Source organism: Sebastes fasciatus, chromosome 22 (assembly GCF_043250625.1).
Source record: "Sebastes fasciatus isolate fSebFas1 chromosome 22, fSebFas1.pri, whole genome shotgun sequence".
NCBI lineage: Eukaryota > Metazoa > Chordata > Actinopteri > Perciformes > Sebastidae > Sebastes > Sebastes fasciatus.
This window is the reverse complement of record NC_133816.1, coordinates 12,384,909-12,400,114: the sequence shown is the minus strand read 5'-3', so window position 1 is coordinate 12,400,114 and position 15,206 is coordinate 12,384,909. Positions and strand designations below refer to the sequence as shown.

The following is a 15,206-nucleotide window of genomic DNA, read 5'->3' as shown; positions in this document are numbered from 1 at the left end:
TGTTTTGATTTGCTCCTTTATTTATTAATCTTTGTATTAATTCCCTTATTTATTTACTCATATTTGAGTATGGAGGACAGAACCTGCCAGAATAAAAAAAATAATAAATAAATGACTATTTACTGTAAATAAATAAACAAATAGACAAACAAATAGACAAATAAGTAAATAAATAAATAAATATATCATTAAATGTAGCAATTAATTAATAAGGTAAGATAAGATAAGATGAACCTTTATTAATCCCCGGGGGGGGAATTCAGGTGTCAAAGCAGCAAAGCGCAGATACAGAGGTACAGGTGTACAAAAAGATTATAAAACATAAATAGAAATACAGAATATACACAGTGAATGAACATAGTGAATGGAAATAGCGTGTACCGTCCATCAATAAAATAAAATGTAGTGTACAATAAATAGATGTAATATGTGCAGTTTATAAAATGGTATATGGGATGTAGTGTAAAGTAAGTGGTGCACCAGTGGTTAGGAGAGGTGGTTGCAGGTAGTGCAGATAGATGCAGATAGTCCAGATAGTGCAGTTTTCATGTGGGGGTCAGCCTTGGTTGTGGAGCCTGATGGCTACCAGCAAGATGAAGATTTTTATTATTATTAAATTGTATTTATTTATTTTTGCATTTATTTTTATTTATTAATTTATTGTTTGTTTTATTTTTGATTTATGTATTTTTGCATTTATTTTGTATTTATTCATTTATTTTTGCATTTATTATTTATTTATTTTGTTTTTGCATTCTTTTAATTTTTATATTTATTCTAAAATGTATGTATTTACTTACAGTATGTTTTTGTGCATTTGTTTATTTATTTGAGTGTTTGAATATGGGAGCCCATGAAAATAAAAAAAACTTTCATTATGTCAAAACTATGACAAAAGATTGATTTACTAAATCAAAATATGGTATACTAAATCAAAATTATGCATATTAAACCATTTATTAAAACAAAAACCATTTTATATAAATATTAAGTGTTGCACTGGTAGGGTAATAGCTGTTACATCTCCACAGCTTACCTATGCTATTGGCTAAGTTTAACCTAGAAATATCACAGTTGAACCAAGGAAATAACACTGTAAAAAAGCTTATTGAAAGGCAAACAACAAAACAATTTTACTGTTGTATGCCCATACATTTGCCATATCTCTGTCTACATTCATGAAATTAGCTGGTTTCTCAGGACCTTCAATATGGTCATATTTGTTTCAGGAATTGTAGCTTAGGTAAAGGTCGTACATACAAACATGCATTAAGCTGTGAAACATACTGTAGGACCACACTGCCTGCAGTGTAATACACAGTTCAGGTGTTAATGCCACTCAGTATCACTATCGTCTCTTGTGAACACGTCCTTTATGTTTGTATCGGTATCAGTTTCAGAACCTCCTGTCTCGCTTTCATTACCTGTATGTCTCTATCTCCTGCTTTCTTTCTTTCTCTCTCTCTACACACACACTCACACACTGGCTTTCATGTGCATTGATTCAATAACACTGAGGGGCCAGAATACATTACTGCATCCCGAAAGCTCAAACACCTTTGAGACCGACCGAGGATGAAAACAATAAAAAATGTATGCGGGAGAGTGAAAAGGCAGGCCTTCTAGTAAAAAGAGCTAAATAAAGTAAATATATAATGTGAAACAGTGTGAGGACACTAAAATGGTGTCGGAGTCAAAGGTGAGAGTAATTTCATCTTTTCAAATGCTTTTAACAAATGCAGATAGATAGATGGTGTGGTGTGAGGGTGAACTCACTCATGCATGCATGCACACACACATATATACAATATCTGTGTGGAGGTGAGAAAACAAAAGGCGACCTGCCCCATTTAAAGATACTTTCAGGAGGAAAGCGCCCAGATCACCTGAGGCTCTTATCTCAACAACACCTCTGGGCTCTGGGTGTGAGAGCTTTAATAAATGGCAGCTTCCATCCTTCTGCTGGATCGAGCTTTAAGAGGCAGACACCTCGGAAGAGAAGTGGGTAAGGGTATTCATATAATAAAGTGTATTTTTTATGGCTCAGGCTATTTTTCATCTATATTCTGTAGCATAAAAAATCCTAGGACTTGCACTTAGATCAGCTGAAACCCAGGCACCCAAAAGGAACAATGTTGGACATTAAACACGGCTGAATGAGTTTCATTTCCTTTGACACGCAACAAGTACTGGCTATTTGAAGCAGACCTGGTTTAAATGGCATTTGAAACAAATATCTTTTCTTCGTTTTTTCTTTAGATGTCTAAAACACGAAAAAGTGCCTTCTAGGGAACCTTTTCAGTGGAGAAAACGAGATGAAGTGCCCTCTAGGATGGCCTTTCAGTGGAGAAATTTGGATAAAGTGCCCTCTAAGGTGCCCTTTCAGGGAAGAAGACTAGAAAAGGTCCCTCTAGGGTGCCCTTCCAGTGGAGCAAATTGGATATATTGTCCTCTAGGGTGCCCTTCCAGTGGAGAAAACATGATAAAGAGCCCTCTAGGGTGCCCTTCCAGTGGAGACAATTGGATATATTGTCCTCTAGGGTGCCCTTCCAGCGGAGAAAACATGATAAAGAGCCCTCTAGGGTGCCCTTCCAGTGGAGACAATTGGATATATTGTCCTCTAGGGTGCCCTTCCATTGGAGAAAACATGATAAAGTGCCCTCTAGGGTGCCCTTCAAGTGGAGAAAACGAGATAAAATGTCCTCTATGGTGCCCTTCCTGTGGAGAAAACATGATAAAGTGCCCTCTAGGGTGCCCTTCTAGTGGAGAAAACAAGATAAAGTGCCCTCTAGGGTGCCCTTCCAGTGGAGAAAACGAGATAAAGTGCCCTCTAGGGTGCCCTTCCAGTGGAGAAAACGAGATAAAGTGCCCTCTAGGGTGCCCTTCTAGTGGAGAAAACGAGATAAAGTGCCCTCTAGGGTGCCCTTCCAGTGGAGAAAAGGAGACGTAGTGTACTAATGGGTGGCCTTAAAATGGAGAAAACATGACACAGTGCCGTATAGGCTGTACTACATACTTTATTCGCGTTGGTGCCCCTTTTATTTTTTCGCCCCTCAGACAGCCTGAGTCCACTACTGGCCCTGAATGTGGGATTCTATGTTTGTTTGCAATGTACACCTCCCGTCCGTTACTCTCAGGAGGATAAAACAAACATTAGGAACAATTTTCTGACATTATTTGATCCCTAAGTGATCACAACTCAAGTCTTTACTTTCAAGATCAACTGACATTTTATTATAAATGATCACAAAAGAAAAGCATTCATGTATTAATTCAATACATATTCAAAAAAGATATAATTTGCAAAAGAGATATTCAGGAAAATCACTGAAATTTAAAAAAAAAAGTATTGCAGGTGCAGTTTACTCAACAAACAACCATGACATTAAGACTTCCTGTAGCAGCTCTCACTTTTCTTGGCTGACGATCAGTGCTGATGCTCTGATGCGAGAGTCTCTCTTCTCTCTGTTCTGTCTCAGCCTCCGGAGCACCGGGGCACTGCTGCTCTCGCCGGCCCAGGGCCTGTCTCCTGCTGCTGGGACACACTGAGCACCTGCCTGAGGGTCTGACCAAGAGATAAGGCACAAATCCAGCCAATGAGAAGTGAAGAATGGGCTATAAAAGCTGACCACAGTGATATGATAAAGCTCTTTGTTCTGCTTATAAATATTGCAGAGGATACCCTTGCGTGCGGATCAAATGTTGAGCCTGGAGGAGAATACTTCTTAATCTTTCCTTTTGAATACATTAAAGCATATTTGCAGGACTCTTTGTAAAAGTCATATGTCACAGTGCATCACTATAGGAAGGAAATATTTATAAATAGCATTAGTAAATATTAATGCAATCATTAAAAAAGCATGAAATCATTCAAAAAATTATAAAACAATGAAAATAAAAGGCACATCAGTTTCTTTCCCTATTAGTGGCCTCATAATATTAAAGGAACACTCCAACATTTCTGAGCATTCACTTGCTTGGTGTTAAACTGTCCATTTAGCAGTATATTCGTTCCTTTGAGAGACAAAAATATGCTGTCAAAAGACCACAAAACTGTCTTATTATCTCCGTTTTTCAACTCAGATCTTATTTAAAATGTCTCTCATAGCTTTAATATTGAGAAACATATAACGGTTCTGCTTTTCACTGGGCTCAAACACATGTAGTCTAAAGGGGAATCATTTAGGCCCTTAGTCGTACAGCTATCTGTGATATATAGCATACCTCTGTCTCTAATAAGGACACACAAGAGACCAGACAAAACATAAACAGTAGCAATATTAACCAAAACCCATTTAACGAATGACAAAACACAGAGGAGTGACAGGACAACGTACCCTGTGTCTGATCCTGGTGCTCCCCCATCGCTCTCCTCCTCCTCTGGAGCACCTGCAGGAGCTCTGGTGCCCCGATGTTTCGGCCCATTCCCCGTCTGGATGGCACCCTGCGGAGGTGCTGAACTTTCATGTTGTCCTGGCGTGTAGAACGGTTAAAGGTGTTTTAAAACACAGGGGTTTGAGTCGCCATTTATCACTCAAGTGTTTGGGCCAAGTGGAAGTACATTACCAGCATTCCTTTCAACTCCAGGACGGCTGATTTTCTGTTTTCACTCCTCTGGTCCTGCAGGAAGATTTGGGAATGTTTTGGAACTGAACTGCTTTATAATAAAAAAGGAACAAACAGGTATGAAGATAACTGACCTTCCATGAGCTGTCATCCTCCTGTGAGCAGAGAAGACAGACGTTAGAAATCAGAGTTTATTATTTACTGCTTTGGGTTTTGTTCTTCATCATCATATAAACGCCTAAAATGGGGAATTTAAACAAACAAACATGTAAGAAGTCTTTGTGGATACAATTTGTCCACCTGTATTCTCGTGATGGGCCTCAGGCGGATGCCATTCTTTATTCTCTTCATCATTTCATCCACCGCTTTCGTCTTCATGTCCAACAAGGGTGCTGCTTCTTCTTAAAGATTAGAGATTGATAAATTATATAGAACTGTTTCAAACCTTTAGAGCTGATATCTTATTGTTGGTGGTGTTTGTGGAATACGTATACTAGATCAAATTTTTATTTAAATTGGAGTAAAAGTAAAGTATTGTGTTTTGGAAAACCAGAAAGAAAATGTCATAAAAATCCAAGAATCCAGGATAAATCAGGACGAAAAGTATGTTTTATGTGACATTGTTGCAGCTGAATGAAAGGTGTGAAACTCACTGTTTTGATCAGCTTTGCCGGCTCTTTCTTTTCTCCTGCTTCTCAATAAATCAAGTGGACTTAGCACAAAGAGAGACAGAGAGAGAGAGAGAGGTCACAGGGGTCAAATTGTCATACGCAGTGAGCTGGTGTTTTACAATTCATAACTTATAAAAGCCTCTGATACAGTATATAAACAATCATGTGAAACTAAGACCGTCCATCACCGGGCTTAAGTTAAACATACTCGGTGACAGCAGTTGGAGGTGGAGGTGGAGGAGGAGGTGGTGGAGGTGGAGGAGGCGGTGGAGCTGGAGTTGTTTTCTCCTCTGGCTCATCAGTCACATCCTCCTTGCTCAGTGTATCTTGTAACTGCCTCACTGCAAAGGAAGATTGTAAAACATTTCCTCTGACCGTCAGTATCACAAGCTGAGAGAACATTCAAAATGATATTGATCCATATTAAATTAAACACCTTCTCATTCAGAGAGACGGACACAAGCTTAGGCTTTTTTAGCCTTAAGACAAGGATTTCGCAGAAAGTACAATTTCTATTAGGCAACGACAAGATGAGTCAGCGAGGAGGCGCTTGAGTCCACAGCTTGTAGGAACTAGCGCATGTGACGTCTTTGAAGCACAGATATGTAGGAGGAGTGTGAGGAGTCAGGAAATCCATTTACTGCAGCAAGATGGAGCTGAGGTGGGGTAGGCCAACACTTCTTAATCAAGCCTCCAATTAAAGGTACAGTGTGTGGGATTTGGCGGCATCTAGTGGTGTGGTTGCAGATTGCAACCAACTGAGTACCCCTCCGTTCAATCCTCCCCTTTCAGGACTACGGTAACGTGAGTCACGGAGTGCAAAACTGTGGTCGCCATTCGCCTCGCTCAGAGGTCATCCATACCATAATACAGGCTGTTCTCACACACTGTTTGTCGCAATACCTACAAAAAATAATGCACTGTAATTCGTGTAAATTCCACAAAATCAATTTGTGTGTAATTAACGTAATCGTAAACCACGAAGTATAAAGAGCAGCAAACGCCACATTGGGGGGAAGTCGGGGCGGACATGTGGGTCAAAAAATACCTGACTTTTGCCCAGGAGTCTGGTGTTCGTACCTCTTGTTAAACCAGAAGTCAACATTGATTTATTTGTCACGTAAGTTACGTACTTAAGTAACGCCACTTCCGGAGTTATTTTAACCCAAACCACAATCTTTTCCTAAACCTAACTAAGTAGTTTTGTTGCCAAAACCTAAGGAAGTTGTTTTTTCTTTATTTTGAAAAGACTGTATGCATGTAACGTGTGGAAATTGACATGTGTTGCTGGACATTCGTGGGAAAAGGAACGAGAAAGGAGGAATAACTTTATGAGACCATTGTATGAGAATACGTCACATAATAACACTACTTTAGGAACAGTGGAAGTCAGACTGCGGCTGGGCTGGGCTACTGTAGAAACAGGGCGGAGCAACATAGCGGACTCCGTGAAGAGGACCCGCTCCGTATGAAGACATAGTTATAAATATTATATTCCATTTGAAATGCTACACACTGTTCCTTTAAAATCTTCTTAGTTGAACATTATTTTTCAAAATCACCACCAAACACACATAAGAAGAAGTGAGATTAGTGACGGAAACCAAACATTGGTGTTTTTAAGGTGTTGCATGTGGAGTTTTTTGCATGAGGCGATTCCACATTGGCTTCAACATTCAGCCATTGCTTTTGACCCTTTTCTGCACCACTACCATAAAGCATGTTTTCTCCACTAGCAGCTACCTTCCTCCTGGAGCTGTGTCACGGTCCCGTTAGTTTCAGACAGCTGAGTCTCTAAGGCCTTCCTCTCCTCCTCGCTCTTCTCCAGCTGCTCTCTCAGGTTCTGCAGCTCAGAGACGACACCTCTCTCTTTTACCTGAACACAGGGATTAAAGAATCAGAGGAAAGGATGAAGAACATGTATAGACCATTTTGCTCTATATCATCCCATCTACACAAACCTGGTCCTGGTAACGGCGTTGTATATCCCACAGGGCCGTGCTGATGCTGGAGATCTGCTCCAGCGCCTGCTGCAGCTGCAGGCCGGTCTCTGAGCTCCGCGTCAGCATCACGCTCTCTTTCTTCTGCACCAACATCTGACAAGACAAATTCACCTTTTTGACATCTTGAACACATCTTTATGATTATCCACTTCTACGAAAATGTGAAAAAGAAATCCATTAATGACAATGAGCCACAATTAAGAGGAAAACTAAAGTGAGATCTGAATGGCTGGCTGTTAATTTTCTCCCCCAGGAGGTTGTCACAATGCAGAGAGTGTTTTCAAACCGCCGTTTGACTGAACAATGACTCCGAATTACTCATCGGCTTCATTGAAGAGTAGCAACAATGCAAACAGGATGATTTAGCCATGAGACAAAGCCTAATTTTTCCCACTTTATGATAAGTGGCTTGTAAGAAAAAATGGAAAATGTCAAGCTTTGCCTTGATTCACTGACAAAATCAGATTCTTTCTTCTACGGTGTGACAAATAAATACCACAAATTTAGAGATAATAGATGATCCGAGTGCTATAAACAAACATTTTGTTATTTTGCATGAGCGTGTGTGATGTTTAATATTGTATCTACAGGTGAACATGTGGGTATTGGTCAGTTAGATTAGATTAGACAACGCTATTAATCCTCAAAGGGAAGCTAGTTTGGTTTCCCATGCACATCAAGTTACAGCAGACAACATATGAAAGACATACCGCCATTAACACGTATTCAAATACCACAAACTCATTTGTGGAAGTGGTTTCTGGGACAAATGTGAAGACATTTTCAAAATCAGTCAAACCATTTGGCTGAAAAGTCAGCTTTTCTTATCATATCATATCTCAGTTTTGGGCACATTTGTTGTTTTTGCAATAAATTACATATAGCATGATAAGAAAATGGTTGTATCTCAGAAACTACAAAGAGCACAATCAAGTATTTGGTATCTATGAACTCATAACAAGTTGAATATCAAAGATATGCACACATATGCAGTGTAAACAAAATATTTCATATAGAAAATGTGTTTAATAAACACAATGTTTTTCTTGTTTTTCCTCATTTTAAAAAAAACCCGATTTTGAATAATAATAAAAGTGTGATTTTTCATGTGATCTAAAAATTTCAAATTTGTACTGTTGGATACTTGCCCAAAGTATGTCTGCGCCAAATTGTAAGACTTTAGACCAATCAGTGCCAATGTTTTTCCTTATCATACTAAATATAGTCTTAGGGCACAACTGGGTTAAAGTAGCATGTATATATATATGTATTTTTTTTAATATATTTACCAGCGATCAAGAAATATACAAAAGGCCGATCATAACTGATGCGCCTGAAAATATGACCTGTTTTTATTATTTTAATTCCAGAAACAGACACATTTTGAATATTGATTCCCCAAAAATATCAGAATGATGTGTAATGTGTGTGTGTAATTGTGTCATTGGCAGAAACAATACAACGGACATGATCTCAGTGTATTCATATTGGATTCATTGTTGTATTTGTGAGAGCAGGTCTATGATCAGAGAACAGGAAGTGTGATAAAAAGGTGGGTTTTCATTTCTGTGTTTTTAGCTTTACTGAGCTCTGTTTCAGCACACGGCGCGCTGCAAACCACACCGCTCTAATCCCGGGTCTCCCTTCAGCGGAGAGAGACATTTTCACACAGCAATTAGCACAATTATTTCATACACACAGACGCAACCAAACACACGGCTACACAAAGAGACAAAGACGCACACACACACACTCCAAATTGTTTCCTGTTTTGAGGCCCTGCGTCATTATACCGCCGCGCATCACAGAGGAGAGGTGTGAATGCTCGGTGTTTTCAAAACACATGAAAACAGACAAATAGTAGTGCATACAAGAGGCAATCAGCGCAGGGGGGTCTTTTGCCATGAATTGAGAGTAAAGGGGATGTGGGGGGGGGGGATTGTGTGAACAGTTGGGGGTCCTTTTCACAGGTAAGGACCCCTGCGAGGCGGCCCATTGTGCGCCTGTCCGGTAAATGGAGGCCGCCGCGCACAAAGGCGACAATTGCTATATGCTCGGCAAAACATAAAGGTGTCAGACGAAGACAGGTTGTGCTTAAAGACCACTATTCTCCTCCAGCGGCAGTGATGACCGCTAATTATGGGGGAGGGAGGGGCGAAATGGGAAGGGGACGGGAACAGAGAGGCGTTTTTTGAAAGAGAAGGCCTTCATTATGGGAGCAGCTGTGTGTGTGTGTGTGTGTGTGTGTGTTTGGGTATGTGGATTTTAAGTGAATTGGTGTTTTTACAGCTTGTGTCTGCTTTTGTCTTGTGTGTGTGTGAAAGCTTTGCCTCACACAGATTTGACCAAAGTGTCATCGGTGTGAAAACAGAGAATGGAGATCTCCTTCTCCTGTCCCGCCACGTCAGCTGACAGCGGAAGTGTGTGTGTGTGTGTGTGTGTGTGTGTGTCCGTCTGTTTCGCCGTAGCCGCCCGAAGGTCAGCGCTCCCAACACTCGCGCTCCCTTCCCGTGGCACGACCTGTCACCCTCAGTATCCATAGGTGTGAATGTATGACAAAATGTTTTGTGTGACGTGCAGACAACACACACACACACACACACACACACACACACATATAGGCACGCCACGCGCTCACACCTGGTGGGCGAAGACTTCAGCGTGCTGCCGGAGGCCCTGCTCCAGCTCCAGCTTCTGAGACATTTCTGTGAACTCCTCGGTGACGAGCTGGGACACTGTGCATAAACACACACACACACACACACACACACACACAAAATTAAGTGGTATTTACGATGGCATTCATGATGTTTTTGACGGAGAAACTGAAAATGAAATGATTCATTGCTTAATAGATTAGTCAATCTGCAGAAAATTAAACACATTTGATAATAAACTAATCATCTTGAGTCATTTATGAAGCAAAAATGTCATTTATTTACTCATTTAAGTCTCTCAAATTATGAGGATTTGCTGCTTTTTTCTGTCATTACAGTCACAATTACATGACACACACACACATTCATTGTATTGATTTGGCACCAGAAATCTGAGAGACAGATATCTCAAATCCCAAAACTGTGTGTAGGGCTGCAACTAATTATTTTCTTGATTAATGGATTAGTTTTTTGGTCTATAAAACGTCAGGAAATGTTGATCAGTGTTTCCCAAACCCCAGGATGACATCCTCAAATGTCTTGTTTTGTCCACAGATATTTAGTTTACTGTCATAGAGGAGTAAAGAAACCAGAAAATATTCACATTTAAGAAACTGGAATCAGAGAATTTGGGCTTCTTTGTCTTAAAAAATGACTCAAACGGATTATCAAAACAGTTTGCGATTAATTTAATAGTTGACTAATCGATTAATAATTGCAGCTCTATCTGTGTGGTTAGATATCACTACATGGAAGACCAAATGATTTTTTAAATTTGGGTGAAAGGACACTTTAAATACCTTCTTTAGATTTTGGACTGTTGGATGGACGAAACAAAAAATGGAAGCAAGAAAAGGCTATTTTCACGATTTCTTTTTACTTTTTTTAGATAAAAAATAAATAAATTATAGATAAATAAATAATGAAAATAATTATTAGCTGCAGTCTAAATGTAACGAGGACTCACCGCGTTTGATTTTATTCATGGTTTTGCTCTGTTTGCCCATTCTCCTCAGTATGGCCTCTTTCTCCTCGACCTCCAGAGTGAGCTAAGAGAAAACAGACTGTAATGAGACTCCATGTACGCACACACACACGCACACACGCACACAAACACACACAGTAATGTACCTGCTCTCGGAGTTGGACCTGCTCTTTAGTCAGATCCTCCACTTGTTGCTCCAGCTGCAGCTTCTCAGCCAGCAGACCGTCCACTGACGCCTGCAGCTCTGAAACATGTTTATGATGAGTTATAGTTTGCCTGTGATGCTGATCTGATTATGCATGATTTTGGAGCACCTTAGTATGGAAAAATATGGAACAAAAATTATAGGGGAAAAATGTTTTAAATGTTTCCCCTGTAAGGTTTGGATAGGGAACACCGTGTGACCAAATCCCTATATATAAATTATATAATAAATACATGAATTAACTGCAATTAAATGGCTTCGTTCTTCAACTAATTGGCTGAAATAAATAAAATTATAATAAAATATTTTGAGATTTATGATCCCACTCCTTTGGCAATTCATTTTCAAATTGGTTTACTGGGCAGACTAAAACAAAATGCTGTAATCCCAGTTCGACGTCTAATTTTGAATCAAGTGCTGCAGTGTCGTCTAACCTGCGATCTTGGCTTGATCCTCCAGCAGCAGCGTCTCCTCACCGAAATCGACCACGTCGTCACCGTTAACCGCGGGGTCGGCCTCCGGGTCAAAGGTCGCGGCAGCCAAGTTTTCAGGCAGCTCGGGGATGAGCGGCATCAGCATCTGGCTCGTCCTCTTCAGGACTTTGTTCTCTTTGGTCACCTAGGCAACAGAGGGGACTATGGCGAGTCTGGACGTTCATCGTTATATATATATATATATTATAAGGTTATCATGTGACGTACAGTACGTGAAGCCACGTCTTACTTCAGTCTCCTGACATGTCAGAAGAGGAAAGGAAAGGACACAAAATGAAATAAAAGGACAAAAAGAAGTAAAGAAAAGAGCATAGCAAAGAAAAGTGAAGGAAACGACAGGACGGTAAAGGAATGAAAAGGAAACGTTAAAGAAAGGACGTATCGAAATGTGGGAGAGGGCACAAGAAAAGAAAGGATAGGAAAGGACATACAGCGGGAAAGGAAATGGCATGGGGGAAAAAAGGAGGGAAAGGACATAGGAAAGGAAAGGAGCAACACTACAGTAGTAAAAAGACATACTTTGACAGCCAGCGCCTCAGCACTCTCCCTGCAGGAGCGCTCAATCTGGAACTGCATCTCCAGCACGTTTATCTCTTTCAAGAGCTGATTGGAGGCTGCAAAATGAAAGGAGGAGAGATGTTAGTCATGGTCATCTCAAGAGACGAGAGATTTGAACTAAATCACACAAAATCAACCTGAAATTTAAGATTATTTTAAACCATTTCTGTGTGAAATTTGCACATCTATAACTGAATAAATGATTCTCACCTTCCTCCAGTTCAGACAGTCTCTGATTGGCTTCATCCCTCTGAATTTCCAGGATCTCACACTAACAAGAACAACAACAAGCAAAAACCGGAGAAAAAGATCACAACAAGTTGATGTATTTTATTCACATTTTATTATTTTATAATCAGATGATTGAGGCACCAAAATTGCATTTTGTCCTGTAATCAAGTTTGTTTTAGAGCTTTTTTTAATTCGATATTTATTTCTTACTTAAAATATGTGATCTGTGAAGGCAAAATAATATGTTTTCTCTGATTAAACATCACACATATTTTTCTTTTTTAGCATCACATAGGAATATTACAGCAGGATATTCAGCGTTTCCTCCCATATTGATTGTCTCAGTTGCACATTACAAAGTGGCATTAATTAGCCGGTAATTTACTGCCTGTCACCAAAAGTGATACCTGAATGACTCCCTCGTCTTCGGAGGATAAATCACTCTCTCCGTCAGACTCTGTGGGGAAAAGAAAACCATCTTATCTTCACGCAACAGGCAGATTGTCAAACAGAGAATCGAGAAAACCCTCAGCTGGGAGGCGCCATAATCAAAAGGTCCTCACATCCTGTCTGTGTGACTGCAAGAGGAACTTCACGAGGCCGTCTGAAGGAGGTCGGCGAGAGAAATACAGGAAGTGAAATCACAGTTTCACTTTCTGTGACCTCTGATTCACAGGAGTTTCCTGCTATACTTCACTTTATCCAACAAACTGAGAGCTTTGAGCTCTTTAAGCAATTGTTTGACATTTTGGGAAAGATATTAATTGATACCATTCTCAAGCCAACCAAGAACCAGTCCAGCACATAATCCACATCATTTTTAAACTATACACTGTTTTTGTGCGCATTAAACAAACAAGGCATGTTAAACTAGTGAACTTTAGAGGTGCTGGTAGGCAGATTTTGTCTTGTTTTGTCCACAGATATTTAGTTTACTGTCATAGAGGAGTAAAGAAACCAGAAAATATTCACATTTAAGAAGCTGGAATCAGAGAAATTTGTCTTCTTTGTCTTAAAAAATCACTCAAACCGATTATCAAAACAGTTGGCGATTAATTTAATAGTTGACTAATCGATTAATCAGTGCAGCTCTTTCTGTGTGGCTAGATATCAATACATGGAAGACCAAATGTTTTTTGTAATTTGGGTGAAATGACACTTTAAATACCTTCTTTAGGTTTTGGACTGTTGGATGGACGAAACAAAAAATGGAAGCAAGAAAAGGCTATTTTCACTATTTTTTTTCTAACTTTTTCTAGATTTAATTAATTAATTTGAAATTATAGATAAATAACTAATTAACTAGTGAACTTTAGAGGTGCTGGTGGGCAGATTTTGCTATCTTTGGACAGCCAGGCTAGCTGTTTCCCTCTGTTTCCAGCCTTTGTGCTAAGCTAAGCTCACTGGCCGGTAGCTGTGGCTTCATATTTACAGGACAGATATGAGAATGATGAATTAGTGTATTTAGTGGTTAAACATAAACCCTAAGCTGTGTCTCAATTTGGATGCTTCCGTTCGTAGCCGACACTCCCATGTAGTACACTGTGTGCACTATATGTACTAGTGTGTGATTTTCGACAGGGTAGTGCGAGTGTCTCTACTTGATTTACATTTGTATAGTGCGGTGTTCACTGGTGCAACCGGAACCGCTGGAACCTCCCCTTCCGCTACGTATACAAGATGTTAACGCCTGAGGGTGAGCAGTGTCCAGCGATCCACTCTCAAATTTTATGAGTTATGAATACACCATTTGTACTGCATTTTGCCATACGTATGCACTCAAAATAGCAAGTATGGAAGTATGCAAATTGAGATACAGCACCAGTCTTTATGCTAAGCTGCGTTAAGCGGCTGCTGGCTGTAGCTGCATATTTAACAGACAGACATGAGAGTGGTATTGATCTTCTGATCTAACTCTCATCAGGAAAATGAATTAGCATTTTGTGAACTTTTGCTGTAATGAAGCATCCATTCATTCATTCCAGCTAATATTTTATTCAAGCACTGTTTTGGGATTTCTTAAAGCAATTTTAAATGAGCGTGTTGGAAATAATCAAATAAAGATCACTGAAAGAACCATTTAAAAAAACTATAAAACATGCTTTTATTGAATGAACAACTGCACAAATGGAGGCATTTTGTTGATAATGAAAAGGTAACCTTCAACTTTTGCACCAAATCTCCAAAATTCAATAAATAAATAAAATCCCCTGATTATTTTACTCCACAAGTCCACAGTAAATAACATTATTGAAAAGGTGATCATAGGACTAAAATAAGTATCTCAGCACCAGTTCATATCCATATTATCAAGTCTTACCTGCCACTGCATTGTCTTCACCTTGCACCCACATGCTGCCGTCTGCACAGTTTTCAAGTTTTTATCTCCAGCACAAACACAAAAACAGTCTTCTGTCTGAGCAGCGGTCGGCTTATAGGAAGCAAGTAGGAATTTCTGCTTAAACCCTCCCCCAGTGCCTCAATCTCAAAAAGAGGAACTTTTTCCCTACTCATTTCAGCCAAAAGACGATCCTAATCATCACAGTGTAATGTAGATTTATAACCTAATGCATCAAATATGAATAATATTTGCTGAGTTAGAGGTGAAGTGAGTTAGAGGACGAGGTGTTTGAACTTTTCCCCCCTTTTCATGCAGCGAAAAGAGGAAAATGTAGCCTCTGTCCGTGCATGTGGTCTCTAAGGGACGACACTGTCTCTCTACTGCAAGATCAATGTCACTCAAGCAGCCGGAGCGAGGGCGAAGCTGCTTTTACTCCTCTATTAGCATCTGTGCTCAGAGTTCATGACCTTTGAAACATCGGACCTGCCATGGGAA

At 39.8% G+C, this 15,206-nt stretch overlaps 1 protein-coding gene across 2 annotated transcripts; it reads right to left on the bottom strand.

The window, feature by feature from the left end:
- Positions 1 to 3,206: 3,206 nt before the first annotated feature.
- shtn2 (shootin 2) lies at positions 3,207 to 14,831 on the bottom strand. 2 transcript variants are annotated; one of them, XM_074622983.1, is made up of 17 exons: positions 14,691 to 14,831; positions 12,778 to 12,827; positions 12,350 to 12,410; positions 12,101 to 12,195; positions 11,522 to 11,705; positions 11,029 to 11,126; positions 10,865 to 10,946; positions 9,881 to 9,975; positions 7,199 to 7,333; positions 6,981 to 7,113; positions 5,446 to 5,578; positions 5,220 to 5,278; positions 4,867 to 4,967; positions 4,701 to 4,721; positions 4,567 to 4,620; positions 4,338 to 4,473; positions 3,207 to 3,565 (listed from the first exon to the last, which is right to left on the bottom strand). In XM_074622983.1, the coding sequence occupies exons 1-17, from the start codon at positions 14,722 to 14,724 to the stop codon at positions 3,408 to 3,410; spliced, it is 1,629 nt and encodes a 542-aa protein (XP_074479084.1). In that variant the 5' UTR covers positions 14,725 to 14,831; the 3' UTR covers positions 3,207 to 3,407. The 2 variants fall into 2 exon arrangements, with proteins under 2 accessions (XP_074479084.1, XP_074479085.1); XM_074622984.1 differs by having other exon boundaries at positions 4,867 to 4,964.
- Positions 14,832 to 15,206: the final 375 nt, after the last annotated feature.

Bases quoted from the DNA above. Each gene is read 5' to 3' on its own strand.
- shtn2 (XM_074622983.1), bottom strand. From the start codon at position 14,724: ATGTGGGTGCAAGGTGAAGACAATGCAGTGGCAG. The intron at 9,976-10,864 runs GTGAGTCCTCGT...GTTTATGCACAG, and splicing joins CATGAATAAAATCAAACGCG to TGTCCCAGCTCGTCACCGAG. The intron at 4,968-5,219 runs GTGAGTTTCACA...CTAATCTTTAAG, and splicing joins CGGCAAAGCTGATCAAAACA to AAGAAGCAGCACCCTTGTTG.